Here is a 14742-nt window from a genome sequence, read left to right as displayed (position 1 = left end):
GATTGGCTCACTCACCCGCCCACTTCCCTCCCACCATCCACCCTAGACAGCAGCCTCACATCCCTGATCAGTAACACTGAGATTCTAAGGTGCCAATGGGGCTCCCAGTGGCGTTACCAGCTCCTGAGTGATTACTGCAAAAGGTTCAGAGGCTGGCAGTTGGGTGGAGGGAGGGAAGCACTTGCCCCCTCCCTCCACTCAGTGTTAACCAGCCAAATCACTGCTTTCAGCTTGTGCCTGGGGGTGCTTGCAGCCCCTCTCCCCCCAGAATATCTATGGTTGAGAACAAGTCCTCCTGCCAGAGGAGTCAGTTCCAGGAGGTCCTTTCTCCCCCAGCCTGGGAGGAAAGATGACCTATAAGGCCTGAGATGGCTACACCAGCTTCTTGGCTTCAAAGAAGCTCTTGAGGTGCCTCATCTGCCAGACGCCAATGGCCACGAGGATGAGGGTTTGCAGAATGGACCACCATAGCACCCGCTGGTTTGTGCTCTCACTGGTTTGCCGGAAGCGCTCTTCTCGCCACTGTGGAGAAGAATGGAAGAAGTTATCTGGGACTGCTACACTGCTGGGTACCCAGCCTGCAAGGATGCCCCAGGGCTGGCCTGCTTTGCCCAAGTCCCAGCCAAGTGCCTGCAGAGTCATTCTACCTGGGTACTGTCTACACCCTCAACAGGCAGACAACTGAAGGCAACCTAATCACTATTCCTAAATCAGTTTCCTTATCTCTCAAATATAGTTCTCAGTTCTGTGCTGATGCCTGGAGAGATAAGATCATGGTGGTATCATCTATAGGACAGAGCTGCCCTGGAGTACTCAGGAGTGGACTTGGTTTAAGCCCTCTGTCCAGTTCTCTCAAATTAGTCCCTGAAGATCATGGACACAAGTTGCAAACTGGTGGCCTGGAGGCTATCTCTGGCCTTGTTTAGTTCACACACTAACATTTAAAACTCAGGAAAATCTCATTAAAAAAAAAACAAAACAAAACCTGGACCTCTAGTTCCTCTTCAAAAAAACAAAGATCTGAAAACCCAAGGCTGAATTTCTACAAGGAGGCCTATAGGCCTGTTCAGCTGACACTGAACAGTAGGTGTTTCTGTTCAAAAGGGTCACTACACTACTGTTCGTTATAGTCTGATTCATTCATGCCATCTGTCTGATTCCTGGTCACAAATGAATTTGTACAGAAACTAACATGAGGAGTACCAAAGTTTGCCTGGTGGAGGGCTCTGTTGTCCTGGGAGCACCTAAAGCCACTGAAATGATACCCAAGGTGCTGGTATCAATCCCCATCCCGTCATTTTGTGTGTAACTGATTTAGTGTAATGAGTCTCTTAAGAGTGTCTGTGTCCTCAACTACGAGATGGACTTAGTAATACCCACCCCACCTTTAGTCATAGGTAAGTCACCTGGAGTTGCGGGGGGGGGGGGGCTCATAATAAATCATCTGCCATGCAACTCTTGGCTGAGACAGTAGGCAGTTTCCAAGAAGAAACCAACCACTCCTGGTTCAACCACTCACCCGTTGATAGTTCTGCTCTTTCTGGATCTGTTCCACTTGTTCTACTAGCTGTCGCACTCGTAGCTGCAACTCACTCAGCTTGTCTTTGGCAGCAATTTCGGCATAGTCATTGGCATGTTCACCCACTTGGATGTCAAGGTGAACTCTCTAGGGACAGACAAAGGAGATAATGGAATCAGACAGTCCTGCTCCATCTTTCCGCAGGAAACTGACAAATGATTCCCCACTTTCCTTTATTTATCCATTTGGACAACAGACTGAGACCTCCTCAGCGTCCAGCCTTAATGGACTGTAGGCAAACAAGAAGAACAAGCCTGGGCTGATGCACTGCCCCAAGCAAAAACAGACTGTTCTCCGTATCTGCAGGTTCCACACATTCAGGTTCAACCAACTGTGGACTGAAATAGTTTAAAAAGGAAAAACGAACAAACAAAACAAAACAAAAAACCTATGTTTGTGCTGAGCACATACAGAATATTCCCATGACTTAAAAGTACATGGAAGGATATGCACAAATTATATGAAAACACTACAACATTTTATGTAAAGGACTTGAGCATCCGCAGATTTCGATATCAAAGGGGGGTTCTGAAACTAAGGGATGACTGTAAGAGGTTAGCCACTATACACTGGATGTCCACTGAAACCTAGGGTTCTTGGGAGACACAAAATCTAACACACTTACAGTACCACAAGCCCCAGTCCTGACCAGGAAATAGAAGCTGAAAGCTTTGAGTCTCACATGGGTCCACTTACCAGCATACCTCCAGCAAAGAGAGAGAACTTGGTGGAATTGGAGTGAAGACATATCTGGTGCTCACCAGGGGTGTGAGAGGTGAAAGTGAACCTGCCCTCAGAGCCATACTGCCGGGCCAGGATGACCTGGAGACAGAAAAGGGGCTTTAATCAGTGTTACTGTGGATGAGATTGGAAATGATGCCACAAGAGTACCACTAAAGTTGACAAGAGCCTTAGTTGCACTAAAGGATCCAAAGTTACTCAGCAGAAATTGCCAAATGCTTGCTGAGAACTATTTGGGGCAGGAATGAAGAGGTGGACATCAGGATGGCAAGCCACCACTCTTGTGAAGGAGTTCATCTTTCATCTTTCAACTCTTTCAATGTGATTTTTTTTTTAGGAAATGAAAGGTGACCGAAGGTGACAGCTAAAGGGTTTTGCTTTTCATTTTAATATCCTTATTTGTCGATTTTAAAGCTGCTCGTTCTTTTTGGAAAGTGGCCTGTTCTGTGAAACGTTAGTCTAGACGCCACAGCTTTAGAGTTGACAAAACTTTGATTTCCATCACAGTTAATCCACCCATCGCACGTAGAAGTGAATTTCCATTTCGCAGACCAGGGGAATGGCTAAGTGACTGATTTGGCGGAGTCGAGAACAGGGAAGGGGCAGGTGAGAGGGACAGCTCCCCAGCCCAGCAGCCTAAGTTCGGCCTACAGCGGAAATCCGGAATCTTCCCACGACACCATCGCTCTCTCCCACTGATGCAGAAACTAACAGGGGGAGTACCAGAGCTTGCCTGGCGGAGGGCTCGGCGAGGGTAGGGCTCGGCGAGGGTAGGGTCGGGCTCGGCGAGGGTAGGGTCCGGCTCACCTTGTCCTCCGGGTCCTTCACCTCCACGAACATGCCAAGCCCCGGGGTGGCCGGCTGGTATTCCTCGCGTTGCTTGTCATATAGCTGCGTCCGGTAATTTCCTAGACACGATGGGGGAACCCAGGTCAGAAGACCACGGCCGGCAAGGCCAGCTCCTCCGCGCTCCAGAGAGCTGACTATCCCGCAACCCCCGCCCCAAGACCAAGGGCTCGCCCCAAACTCTCCCCTTCGTCCGCGCACCTATGACCATGGTCTCGTCTGGAATCTCCTCAATAAAGCACTTTTTCTCTGTCTCCCCTATGTGGAAGTACAGCGCATTCCCGCGAGCTGCAAACCACAGCAGCAGCAGGAAGGCCCGCATCACTCTATCCAGCCCCGTTCCGGGTAGGGTACAGACGACCCGCATGCCTTGCTCAGCAGCCATCTTGCCCCACCTATCCGCGCATGGGCAGCCGGTCTCGCCACGTAGCCCTGCCGCCGCCGCCGCCGCAGTGCCTGCCGGGAGCGCGAGTTCGACCGGGTGGACTACAAATCCCAAGATACCCCGCGGCCTCCACGCGTCAGTATCTGATTGGGGCCAAGCTTGTACCTGGCGCCGAATTGGGACTCCAAAAATGGGAAGTGTCTTTCGTTTGACTCTGTTAAGTAGCCGAACAGCTGATGGTAGTTAGCGTTTTACAGATAGGAAACTGAAGCAGGTTGTTGAAGTCTGTGTAGCGAATTATAAGCAGAGGTAGAATTCGAACCTAGGATCCCTGACATTCCTCAGCCCAGCACCTCCCACTCTCGGTTAACTAAGATTTAAAGAAGAAAACAACTTCAAACGGCACAAACAGCGCACAGACTCAAAAAGTCAACGCTCTCTTCTACCACTTATTTGTCCCCATACCCCATCGCACGCACACATCTCCGCGTTCTTCCACCAGATCCCGACCACAGTGGTTCGTCACCGACCCAGGTTCGGTGCCCGGGCGCGGTAAATAGGTGTGGGAAACTTGTGACGTCAGCAGAAGTTAGCGGTCAGTGCTTGTGACTGCCTCACCTGCTCCTAGGAGATGGAGGCTTCTCTTTACTTTTGGTTCTTTGTTTTCATTTGCCCCTAATGAGGGACATTAGTAGAAATGTCTCATTTTCCCCTGCAACAGCAATTTTTTACCTCGTCTTTCTTAATAGTGACAATATTCTGTAGTATGGATGCCCTTGATTATTTTTTGACCATTCCTCTGATGAAAGATGGTTTAGTTTCTTTCCTTTTAATTGTTTGCTCTTATAAGTAATGCTACAAAAAATTCTTGTACGTTTTCCAATAAACGTTGTCCCTATAGGACAACGTTTTGCTGAAAAGAGATCACAAAATTGCCTTTCTAAAATCTTGGAACCAATTTGCCATCCCACTACAGTGATTCAGGGTGGTACTGGGGCTTGAACTCAAGGCCTCACACTTGCTAAGCTGGCCCTCTACCATGAGCCACTCCTCCAGCCCTTCAAACTTAAGTTTTTGTAAAATAAGCAGATGAAAAATTTATTTTGCAATCCCTTAAATTTGTATTTCTTTGGTTTCTGATTTTTTTTTTCATTTGTTTTTCTTCTGTGAGTTATTGGTTTATTTTTCTTATGACTCTTACACCCATATGCTATTAACACTGATATAACCATCACTCAGAATTTATACAGAATTAGGGCTGCAGGTGTGACACTACTGGTAGAGGCTCTGAGTTCAAACCCCAGTACTGCCCCAAAAAATTAATACAAAATTAACACATTTTTCAATGTTAGTTTTGGAGTTTTTGTTATTATTTTGTATTTTGTGTTTGTGGTTTTGTTTAGTTGGTTAGTTGGTTTTTTGAGAGGTCTTGCTGTGTACTCCTAAGTGGTCTTGAAATCATGATCTTTCTGCCTCACCATATCCAGCAGTTTTAGGTTTGTTTGTTTTTGGTGGGCCTAGGGATTGAACTCAGGGCCTTGTGTTTGCCAGGCCCTCTACCACTTGAACCATTCTGCCAGTCCAAGATAGTAAACTTCTTTCCTTTTTTATGTTTTGAGTATTTTTTAAATTAAAAATTTTAATACTGACATAGATTCAAATTGTAAGAAATAATATAGAGAGAACCAGGGTACCAATTACCCAGTTTTCATCTTGAAGGAATGTAGTACACTACAATAACCAGGATGTTGACGTTGATATAGTCAAGAAATAACATTTCCATCATGCAATGATCCCACTAGTTGTGCTTTCATAGCCATGCCCACTTTCCTCTGGCCACACCCCCTTTTAAATACCATAAAATCACTAATCTGTATTGTCCATTTCTGTAATTTTGTCATTTCAAGAATGTTAAATAGATGCAGCCAGCACTGGTGGCTCACTTCTGTAACCCTAGCTACATGAGAGGCTGAGATTGGGAGGATCGAGGTTGGAGACTAACCTAGGTAAATAGTTTTAATTCACAAGATCCCATCTCCAAAAATAACCAGAGCAAAAAGGACTGGAGGTACAGCTCAAGTGGTAGAGCACCTGCTTTGCATGCATGGAGTCTTGAATTCAAATTTTAGTCCCCCCCCAAAAAAGTGTTATACAGACTGAATAATACAATATGTAACCTTTAGGGATTGGTTTCTTTCCCATTCATCCTAGTTTTCAGATTTATTCAGGCTCTTTGCTGAAGCAATACTTAGTTCCTTTTTATAGTAAGTAGTAATTATTATGCACAACTCATGGAAATATAATTTTGTGACATCAGTAACTGAAAAGTAAGAACACAAACGGAGTAGTTTTTGTACATTATTGAAAATAAACTGGTATAAATTCTAATTAGAGTGTTATACATCTAGATTGTTAAATGTAATTTTCATGGTAAGCACAAAGGAAATTGGTAATGAATATTCATAAAAAGAAATGAGAAAGGAATTTAAGTATCTCACTATAAACAATCAGTTAGCCAGGCATGATAGTACACATCTATAATCCCAACACTCAGGAGGCTGAAACAGGAGAATCATGAGTTTGGGACAGACTGGGCTACATATAGAGACACTGTCTCAAAAAATAAATAAATAAAAACACAAAAGGAGATAGTAATGCAGAAAATGCAAGCGGATAAAAGCAAGAAGGCAAATAGAAGACAAATGACAGCCAGGCGCTGTCAGGTGGCTCATGCCTGTAATCCTAGCTACTCAGGAGGCAGAGATCAGGAGGATTGAGGTTCGAAGCCAGCCCAAGCAAATAGTTCGTGAGACCCTATCTCAAAAATGCCCAACACAAAAAAGGGTTGGTGGAGTGGCTCAAGGTGAAGGCCCTGAGTTCAAGGCCCAGTACCACAAAAAGAAAACAAATGACAAATTTATCAACAATTGCTTGAAATATAAATGTATTAAGGTCTCCAATTAAGCCAGATATTAGAACACTGAGTTAAAAATTCATTGGGATGGAGGCATGGCTTAAGTATTAGAGCACCTGCCTAGTAAGCATGAGGCCCTGAGTTCAAGCCCCTGTACCACCAAAAATAAAAAATCATGATCTAGGCCAGGAGCATAGCTCACTGGAGAACATGTGGTTAGCATGAACAAAGTCCTGGATTTGATACCCAGCACTGCAAAAAAAAAAAAAAAGTTCTTTTAAAAAATGCTTTAAGCCAGGTGTTTTGGTACACACCTGTAATCCCAGCACTCAGAAGGCTGAAACCAAATGATCATGAATTTGAGAACAGTCTGGGCTACATGGCAAAACCATATTTTTCTTAAACAAAACAAAACCAAAAAATGCTCTAATTATATACTCTATAAGAAAATCACTCCAGGAGCTGGGCTCCAGCAGCTCATGCCTATAATCCTAGCTACTGGAGAAGCCGAGACCAGGAGGATCACAGTTTGAAGCCAGCCCAGGCAAATAGTTCTCAAGACCCTATCTTGAAAAAAACCCAATGTAAAAGAGGACTGACAGAGTGGTTCAAGTGGTAGAGCAACTGCATAGCAAGCATGAGGTCCTGAGTTCAAACCCCAGTAACAAAAGAAAGAAAGAAAAAAAAAACCTCACATCAGATCTAAAGACACAAATCGGTTGAAAGTGAAAGAATGGAAAAGAATATTCCATGCAAATAGTACACCAAAGAGAACAGAGATGGCCTAAAAATATCAGGCAAAATAGTCTTAAGAAAGATATTAGAAACAAAGGATATTATTTACTAATAAAAGGTTCATTGTAGTGAGAATACTTAAGAATCATAAACATTTATGCACCTAATAAGAGACCATCAAAATATAGTCAGTTGTGGTGGCTCATGTCTATAATCCTAGCTAGCTGGAAGGCAGAGATAGGATTAAGATTTCAGGGCACTTTGGACAGAAAAAAAAAAAAAACTTAGTGAGACCCTGTTTCAAAGAATAAGCCAGGTGTGGTGGGTCACATCTGTAATCCCAGCTACATAAGAGGTATCAGTAAAAGAATCTCAGTATGAGACTGTACAGGGAAGAAAAGCATGAGACCCTATATGAAAAATATCTAAAGCAAAAAGGGCTGGGGAAGTGTCTCAAGTGGTAGAGCACATCCAAGCTCAAGTCCCTGAGTTCAACCCAGTACTGGAGAGAGAAAGAGAAGGAGAAAGGGAGAGAGAGAGGAAAGGAAAGGAGAGGAGAGGAGAGACCATCAAAATATATGCAGCAAAAATGTGCAGTACTGAAAGGAGAATTAGACAGTTCCACAATAATAGCTGAAGACTTCAATTCCCTACTATCAATAATGGATAAAACAAGCAGAAAAAGATCAGTAAGGAAAATAGAAGACTAAAAGAAAACAAAAAACCAATCACGTCTAACAGACAGACAGTAATCCCCTCCCCTTGTCTTGTGGAAAACATTCCAAGACCCTCAGTGGATGCCTGAAACCATGGATAGTACCATTCCCCAATTTTTTTGAGATAGGGTCTCACTTACGTAGCAAAGGCTGGCCTCAGACTCGCTATATAACCCCAACTGGCCTGAAACTCATGATTCTCCTGCCTCAGTGTTCCGAGTTCTGGGATTATAGGCGTGCTTCACCACACCCAGCTCCAAACCTTATTATACTATGTTTTTTCCAATACTGCCCTGGGCCACATAACAATGTTTTGGTCAGTGGCAGGCTGCATATGCAGTGATGTTCACATAAGATTGTAATGGAGCTGAGGCGTTCCAGTGCCTGGTGACATGGTGGTTCCCATAACATTGCAGTGCAACGCTTTACCCACGTGTCGGTGGTGACGCTGGTGTAAACACACCTGCTCCGCTGCCAGTCGTGTAAAAGCACAGCGCATAGAATAGTGAAGAGTATGCAGTGCTTCGTAGTGATAATCAGTGACTGTATTGCTGTTGAAGGAATCGTTTACTGTAAAAGAGTCTGCTGTGTTACGTCAGCAACAGTCTTGGGTCTACTGCACCACTGGACTGCATCAGAGGCCAAGTTGAGTGAGTTTGTGTAAGGACACTCCAATGTTGACAGTGATGACATCACTGAACAATGCGTTTCTCAGAACATGACCCTGTTTTTAAGCAAGGCAAGGCTGAAATACATACCTATATTAATTTACAAATTCGACCTAAGAGATGAACGTTAATAATCAATACGAAAATAGAACAACTACAAAATGAATGTGATGTGGTCTCTCTCCCTCTCTTCCCCCTCCCTCTCTCTCAGTATATTCCTGCACTATTCTCACCTTTGTAGGGATGAGGTAAGATGATACAGAGTCTACCCAATGGCATAAAGTGAGGTGAACAATGTAGGCCTTGTGACATACCGTTTAACTGCTACATAAAAGTAACTTGATGGCAAGCGATTTGTAGGTGGGTAGTGTACACTGTGGATACACTGAACAAAGGGATGGTTCCTGTCTGGGGCAGAATGGTGCAAGATTTCATCAGGCAACTCAGAACTATGTACATTTAAAACATAAATTGTTTCTGGAATTTTCCACAACTGAAATCACAAACAGTAAAACAAAGCTAAAGGGAATTACTGAATAGAAAGCACACTATGTACCCAACCAGAACAGAAGATATACTCTTCTCAAGTATCCATGGGACATTCTCCAGGTTAGCCCACAAAGTCTCAATAGATTTTAAAAGGTAGCTATTACACAGATATCTTCTTCAGTCACAACAGATGAAGCTAGAAATCAATAAAAAAGTAAAACTGGAAAATCACAAACTTGTAGGGATTAAGCAATATTCTTAAACAACCGACAGATCAAAGAAGAAGTCACAGGGGAATTAGAAATTATGTAGAAACAAATGAAAATAAAAAGACACCATATTAAAATTTATGGGACACAGTGAAAGCAGTGCTATGGGAAAAATTCATAGTTTGTAAATGTTTACATTAAAAAACCTGGATAAGGGCATGGTTCAAGTCACAGAGCACATGGCTGTCATGTGTGAGGCCCTGGGTTCAATCCCTAGGACTGCTAAATATATCAATAAATAAATAAAATATGTGTAAATAAATACATACAAATAAGAAAGATCTCAGGCACCAGTGGCTCTGTAATGCTAGCTGCTTGGGAGACTGAGTTCTTCAAGACCACTCCAGGCAAATAGTTCAAAAGACCTCATCCCCAAAACATAACCAGAGTAAAGTGGACTCGAGGCATGGCTCAAGGGATAGAGTGCCTATTTTGCAACTATGAAGCCCTGAGTTCAAACCCCAGTCCCACAAATAAATAAATAAATAAATAATCTCAAAGAACAGTCTCACTTTACAAATTAAGGTACTAGTGGGAAAAAAAAGAACAAATTAAATCCAAGCTAGCAGAAGGAAGGAAATAATAAAGATCAGAGGTAATTGAAATAGAAAACAGAGATAGAAAAAATTAGCAAATCCAAAAGTCGGTTCTTCAAAATGATCATTAAAATTGGCAGAACTTTAGCTACAGACTAAGAAAAAAAAGAGAAGACTGAAATTAGTAAAATCAGAAATAAAAGTGGGGTTATTATCATTTTTACAGAAATAAAACACACCATAAAAGAGTACTATTAACAACTATAAGCCAGAAAATTGGATTACCTAGCAAAAATGGACAAATTCCTAGAAACATAAAACTGACCCAGAGTAGGTCATAGAAAAATCTGAATAGACTTATAGCTAGTAAGGAGATTGCATCAACAATCAAAAATCTCTCATTAAAAAGAAAAAGCTCTTGACCCAATGACTTCATCAGTGAATTCCACCAAAATTTATACTTTTATTTTTTGGCAGGACTGGAGTTTGAACTCGGGGCTTTGCACTTGCTAGATAGATGCTCTACTACTTGAGCCATGCCCCCAGCCCTCCAATAGACTTTAAAAAATACCAGTCCTCCAACTTTGCCAAAATATTGAAGAGGAAGGAGCACTACCTAACTTAACTTATTTGGTAAGGCCAGTTTTACTCTGATACCAAAGTCAAAGACACTACAAGAAATTAAAACTACAGACCAATATCACTTACAAACACTGATGAAAAATTCTCACACCAAGTAAATTCAGCAGCACATTAAAAAGAGGGCTGGAGAAGTGGCTCAAGTGGTGGAGCACCTGCCAAGCAAGCACAACACCCTGAGTTCAAACCCCAGTACCACAAAAAAAAAAAAAAAAGGTTTTTAAGTATATAAGAAAAATCAAGAGCTGGGCCTGGTGGTTCATGCCTGCAATCCCAGCAACTCAGGAGGCATAAGTAAGAGGATCACAGTTCAAGGCAGTCCTGTGCAAAAAGCACGATACCCTTTCTGGAAAATATCTAAAACAAGGGTTGGAAGCACAACTTAAGTGGTAGAGCATATGCCTACTTAAAAAAAAAAAAAGAAAAACAAAAAATCAAAATACAAACAGTATTAGGGATGGTATTTGAAACATAACACTAACTATTAATCCCCATTTTATGTTCTGGCAGTTGAGATAGAAATGATTAACATTCCAATAGAAAAATGGACAAGATAAGTCTAGTTACAGATGTAAACACATGGCCCTTGAACATACGATACTAAGCTTCATCTCACTCATAATATCCAAAAATTTGACAGCAGTTACAATCTGTTGGTGAGGCTGTGAAGGTAATTCACACATGGCCATTTTAAGTTAAAAATGGTAAAAACTGCATAAAGAATAATTTGGCAAGATCTACCAAAATTGCAAACAAATTTTCCCTATAGCCTAGCAATCCCACTTACAAGAATTCAGTCTTGTATGATAACACTTGAGCCATGCTCCTAACCCAAGAATTCAGTCTATAGTTATACCTGTACATAGAAGAAATAATGTGTGTGCAAGGATATTTTATTGTAGCATTGTTTATAATATCCAAAAACTGGAAACAACCCATGTGGGCAGCAAAAGGATGTTGATTAAATAAATTTTGGTTCATATACACACACAACCCATTAATCAATCAATCAATCAATCAAGAAATGTCCAACGCATGAAAAGGTGCTGAACATCACAGTCATTAGAGAAATGCAACCTAAAGCTTGAATGAGATGCCACTTCACACCCACTAAGACAGCTATTTTGAGAGGAAGAGAGGGAGGGAGGAAATACCAAGTGCTGGTGAGGATGTGGAGAAACTGGAGTCCTATGCGCTGTTGGTGAGAATGTAAAATGCTGTAGCTTCTGAGGAAAACAGTATGGTGGTTCCTAAAAACAGAATCACCATTTGTTCTAGCAATTCCTCTTCTAGATGCATGCTCAAAAGGTTTGAAAGTATTGCCTCAAAGAGATTTTTGTACACCCATGTTCACAGCAGAATTTACTCACAATAGCTAAAACATGGCAGTAACCAGGTGGCCATTGATGGGTGAATAAACAAGCAAAAACATGGTAGACAGGAAAAAAGGGGATAGGGGAGGAGGGATAAGTAAAAGAGTTATAGGAAGCCAATATGATCAAAGTATATTATATTAATGTATGAAAATATCATATTGAACCTATTAATATATTTGGGGTGTCATTGGGGTTTGAACTCAGAGCCTCACACTTGCTAGGCAGGCACTCTACTATTTGAGTCATTTTACCAGTCCTTTTTTGCCTGAGTTATTTTTTGGATAGGGTCTCACATTTTTACCCAGAGATGGCCTCAGACAGTAATCCACCAGCGGGGATTATAGATGTGTTTCACCAAGCCCAGGCCATGAACCCATTACTTTGTACTCTAATAAAATGTGGTAGAAACTTACAATGGAATATTATTCAGCCTTAAAAAGAAAGGAAGTGCCAGGCGCCAGTGACTCATGCCTGTAATCCTAGCTACTCAGGAGGCAGAGATTAGGAAGCCCGCCCAAGCAAAAAGTTCTAGAGACCCTATCTCGAAAAAAAAAAAATCACGAAAAAGGGCTGGTGGAGTGGCTCAAGATGTACACCCTGAGTTCAAATCCCAGTACCATCTGTGAGTTAATTTTTGCATAAGGTGTGAGACTTAGGTAAAGGCTTTTGTGTGTATGTCTGTGTATGAACTTGCACAAGTATCACTCGTCGAAAGGCCATCTTCAAAAGAATGAAGGAGAGAGAGAGAACAATTTACAAATTGGAAAAAATATTTTCAAAAGACATATCTGAAAAAAGACTACTATCAAATGTATACCAAAAACTCTTCCAATTCTACAGTAAGAAAAAAATACAACCTAGTTGGCAGAGAGGCTCAAGTGGTAGAGCACCTGCCTAGTAAGTGTGAGGCCCTGAGTTCAAACCCCAGTACTGCCCTAAATAAATAAATAAATAAAAATCTGCACAGGATCAATGAAGCCATATAAACAAACACATGGGGAAAACTCCAATGCAGGTTACTAAGTGAAAGAAGCCAATCAGAAAAGTTCCAACTAAGTGACATTCTGGAAGACATCAGGGACAATAAAAAAGGTCAGTAGTTGCCAGAGCAAGAGGAGAGAAGGGATGAATAGACACAGCACAGGATTTTTAGGACACTGACACTATTTCATGTCACTACAGTGGTAAAACTGACCTCTAATGTGAACTATGAACTTGAGGATGAGATGATGCTGCAGTGTAACAAACACACCACTCTTGTGAGGAGGTAGTTGTAGGTGTGGGGAGAGGCGTACATACACAGGAGCTCTCTAGAGTTTCCACTCGGTTTTGCTGTGGACCCAGAACTGCTCTAAAAAAGAAAATATTTTTTGAGATTGAGTCTCACTGTTTCCCAGGCTGGCCTCAAATTCTCGGGCTCAAGTAATCATCCTCCTACCTCAGCCTCCCGAGTAACTGGGAGTTCAAGTACAGACCATCACACCTGACTCTTTTTTGGGGGTACTTAGGTTTAGAACTCAGAGCTTTGCACTTACTAGGCAAGCGCTCTACCTCTTGAGCCATGACCCCGGTCCTTTTTGCTGAAGTTATTTTTCAGTTAGGGTCTTGCTTTTTTGCCCTGAGCACAACCCTCCTACCTCTACCTCTCACAGCTTTTACACCTTTGTGAAAAAGAAGTCACATAGGTATATTATGTGGGTTTGTCAAGCTTATCATCCTTTTCAAGGAATCACCTGTTTCACTGATTTTTCCTATTATTTTTCATTTTCAATTTCATCAATTTTTCTGAGATGGGGATGAACAGGCACTATGTTCCCTAAGCTAGTCTCAAACTCTCGAACTCAAGTGATCCTCCCACCTCAGCTTCCCAAGTGCTGGAACTACAGGTATGGACCATCAGGCCTGGCTAACTTCACTGATTGTTGCTCTTTATTGTTCCCTTATTGCTTTGAGTTTAGTCTGCATTTCTTTTTTTGACTTTTTATTATCATATGTTGGTAGCATAAAGGGCTTTCATTGTGATCACGCCATAGACGCATGCAGTGTACTTTGAATAAGTTCACCCCTCTAATATATTCCCTTAACCCTCTCCTTTCTCCCCCTTACTTTGATTTTCTTATTGTAGTTCTTGAAGTGAGAGTTTAAGTTATTGAGTGGAGACTTTTTCTGTTGGGATTTAGTTGTACTTAGCAAGAAGAATGGGGGCGGGGAGAAGCATGTCTATCTCATCTTCTCCAGAAGCAGAAGTCCTGAACTCTCAAGGAAGTTTAACAACAAAACTATTACAAATAAAATCAAGTCTCCATTCCCTCCCTCCTTTTCTCCCTAAATGCAGCTACTATAAGATTGATTTATATCTATCCCAGTAATAAAGTTTTTAAAAAAGAAAAGACAATACAATCCTACCGTTAAATATTAGATAGTCATGAAAAAGAATGAGGAAGATCTGTGGGTGTTAATATGTGTTTGCCCATCTTAAATTCTTGCACTTAAAATATACATATATATTTATGCACCCATATATATAATTGTGCATACTATAGTTCTCATTTGTGAAACCGAAGGGGCAGATATATGTACATGCATGCACTTGTATACAGAGATAATATTTCTGGAATTATATGTAGCAAACTGGTAAACATGCTTGCTCACATAGAAGAAGAATGAGGACCAGGTTGTGGGCATCTATGGTGGGAAAATTTACTGTTCAAGCTTTCTGTTGAAGTATAGAGTACATTCAGAAACGTGTGCAAACATTTACATATTTATGAATTTTCACAAACTGAATACAATTGTGTAACCAACACCAGATGTCATGTTTGTTTACTATAGTCATTGGCTCAGCATCT

At 41.7% G+C, this 14742-nt stretch overlaps 1 protein-coding gene across 1 annotated transcript; it reads right to left on the bottom strand.

Moving 5' to 3' along the window:
• Positions 1-228: 228 nt before the first annotated feature.
• On the bottom strand, positions 229-3579 carry Tmed9 (transmembrane p24 trafficking protein 9). Its single transcript, XM_020162696.2, has 5 exons — positions 3368-3579; positions 3128-3228; positions 2276-2401; positions 1520-1666; positions 229-522 (listed from the first exon to the last, which is right to left on the bottom strand). The coding sequence occupies exons 1-5, from the start codon at positions 3549-3551 to the stop codon at positions 373-375; spliced, it is 708 nt and encodes a 235-aa protein (XP_020018285.1). The 5' UTR covers positions 3552-3579; the 3' UTR covers positions 229-372.
• Between the last annotated feature and the right edge of the window lie 11163 nt (positions 3580-14742).

Source organism: Castor canadensis, chromosome 16, assembly GCF_047511655.1.
Source record: "Castor canadensis chromosome 16, mCasCan1.hap1v2, whole genome shotgun sequence".
Taxonomy (NCBI): domain Eukaryota; kingdom Metazoa; phylum Chordata; class Mammalia; order Rodentia; family Castoridae; genus Castor; species Castor canadensis.
Note: the sequence above shows the minus strand (reverse complement) of the source record. Positions and strands in the feature narration are given on the sequence as shown.

Bases quoted from the DNA above. Each gene is read 5' to 3' on its own strand.
- Tmed9 (XM_020162696.2), bottom strand. From the start codon at position 3,551: ATGGCTGCTGAGCAAGGCATGCGGGTCGTCTGTACCCTACCCGGAACG. The intron at 1,667-2,275 runs GTAAGTGGACCC...GTCTGTCCCTAG, and splicing joins TCTTTGCTGGAGGTATGCTG to AGAGTTCACCTTGACATCCA. The intron at 523-1,519 runs GTGAGTGGTTGA...TCTTCTCCACAG, and splicing joins AAGAGCAGAACTATCAACGG to TGGCGAGAAGAGCGCTTCCG.